Source organism: Poecilia reticulata, linkage group LG13, assembly GCF_000633615.1.
Source record: "Poecilia reticulata strain Guanapo linkage group LG13, Guppy_female_1.0+MT, whole genome shotgun sequence".
NCBI lineage: Eukaryota > Metazoa > Chordata > Actinopteri > Cyprinodontiformes > Poeciliidae > Poecilia > Poecilia reticulata.
This window is the reverse complement of record NC_024343.1, coordinates 33,304,550-33,306,236: the sequence shown is the minus strand read 5'-3', so window position 1 is coordinate 33,306,236 and position 1,687 is coordinate 33,304,550. Positions and strand designations below refer to the sequence as shown.

General features: G+C 39.1%; 1 protein-coding gene across 2 annotated transcripts in view; it reads left to right on the top strand.

Moving 5' to 3' along the window:
- LOC103475292 (anoctamin-7-like) overlaps positions 1-1,687 on the top strand; it is a 15,346-nt gene continuing 13,659 nt past the window's right edge. The window contains exon 1 of one of the 2 annotated variants that reach the window (XM_008426808.2): positions 1-171. In XM_008426808.2, coding sequence (XP_008425030.1) covers positions 82-171 — 90 coding nt within the window. In that variant the 5' untranslated portion in view covers positions 1-81. The remainder of the gene's footprint in view (positions 172-1,687) is intronic. The other variant, XM_008426807.2, reaches the window with a different exon arrangement.

The window sequence follows — 1,687 nt, the reverse complement described above, 5'->3', positions numbered from 1 at the left end:
GCCAATGGCAACAGTGGCGGCGGCGTCTTCACAGTTTGCTTGCCGGGGCAGTTGCTGGTCAAGTGGATGTAGTTAGAAAACATGAGCAGAGCGCCAGAGAGCGGACAGCCAACCGCTGTTCAGTGTTGGACGAAGACACCGCCTACTAAAATGAGGAAAAGTCAAATTCAGGTGAATATAAATGTACAGTTAAGTTAGCTGACTCCATGCCAGACGGTTCCGGTGTTTTGGCTAGCTCCGTTAGACCTGCTAGTCCCCCTAACATGCCGAAGAGGCAGAAGAAGACGGAAGATAAACATGGACATTTGAGGACAAATACGAGAGTGGAGAGGACTTGCATCATTTTGGACAAAAAAAAAAAAAAAAAAAAGCTTCTTTAGTTCAAATCCAAGTATTTAATGCTGAAGTAGCTAAAAGGTCCATCAGGTAACCAAACTGCAGAACAGTTCTATAATTTAGTTTTACATGTATATAGAAGTATCTAAATTAACCTGGACAATATCAACAAGTACCAGGAAGACATATTAGTATTTACAAAAGCCTCTTTGTTTAAAGGTGCATAGATAAATAAATCATAGCAATTAATCAAAGGGTATGCCATTAATAATTGAACTGCTCTATTTTTCTGTAATATATAAGCTGAACTAGTTTTACTCAAGGTAATGCTTACATAAGATTTTATGTATTCACTTATTATTAACTAATAATTATAGGTATAACTGTAATAAAGCCTGGAACTGGAGGAAAACTGGTCGGCCGTGCAGGAAACAGGAAGTCTGTGTGAGGGGATGAGATCTTTGTTTTCTCCATCAGCGACGTGTCTCATCAGCGTCGAAGACATAAAAAAACGGAGTTTATGAGAACGGAGCTGATTTAAAAAAAAAATACCATGATAAAAAGGAATCATATGAGATTTCTACACATAAAACTGTTGATTAATGGAGCGATCAGCAGCATGAGTCATGCCGATAATGTTATCAACGAGCTCAACTGGGAAATGCTGGTTGGGCATCAGGAATCGTAGTTTCCAAGCAGAACCGCACCAACAACAGGAGCTCATTTCTTCTGGTGTTTCATCAAAATACACTATTTTTTTCTTCAGTTATTCTTCTTGTATAAACATATTTTCAGTCAATACTTCCTTGAACAAAATGTCCACACAGCCAAGATCTTGTTGCCCTGCAGCGTAACATCATATCCAGACTTTTCCCATCATAGAACGCCACAATAAACTCCAGTAAATAACACAGTCGGGGTGTGGCGGTGGATTCTGACCTGAACCTTCAGAGCCACATAAAGACAGTTACAAAGTCGGTCTTCTATCACCCGAAGAACATCTCCAGGGTTAAAAGACTAATTTTCCAGCAAGATCTAGAGAAACTCTTGCACCTGTTTGTCTTTGGTTGCACTGACAGAACCAGAACCAAACATGGAGAAGCAGCATTCAGCTTCTGTGCACCACAGATCTGGGACAAACTTCGACAAAACAGCTGAAACACTGAGTTCCTTTGTATTGAGATTAGAAAATCTGCCTGCTTAGAGCTGCTTTTGAACCATAACTAAGTTATGGCGAGTAACAAAAACTCTCATTACATAAGCACAAATAATACATAAGCACAAATATCGGAAAATTTGTTAGTATTTCTAAAGTAGCACCACAAAATTAGAGATTTTGATTGAAGGATAT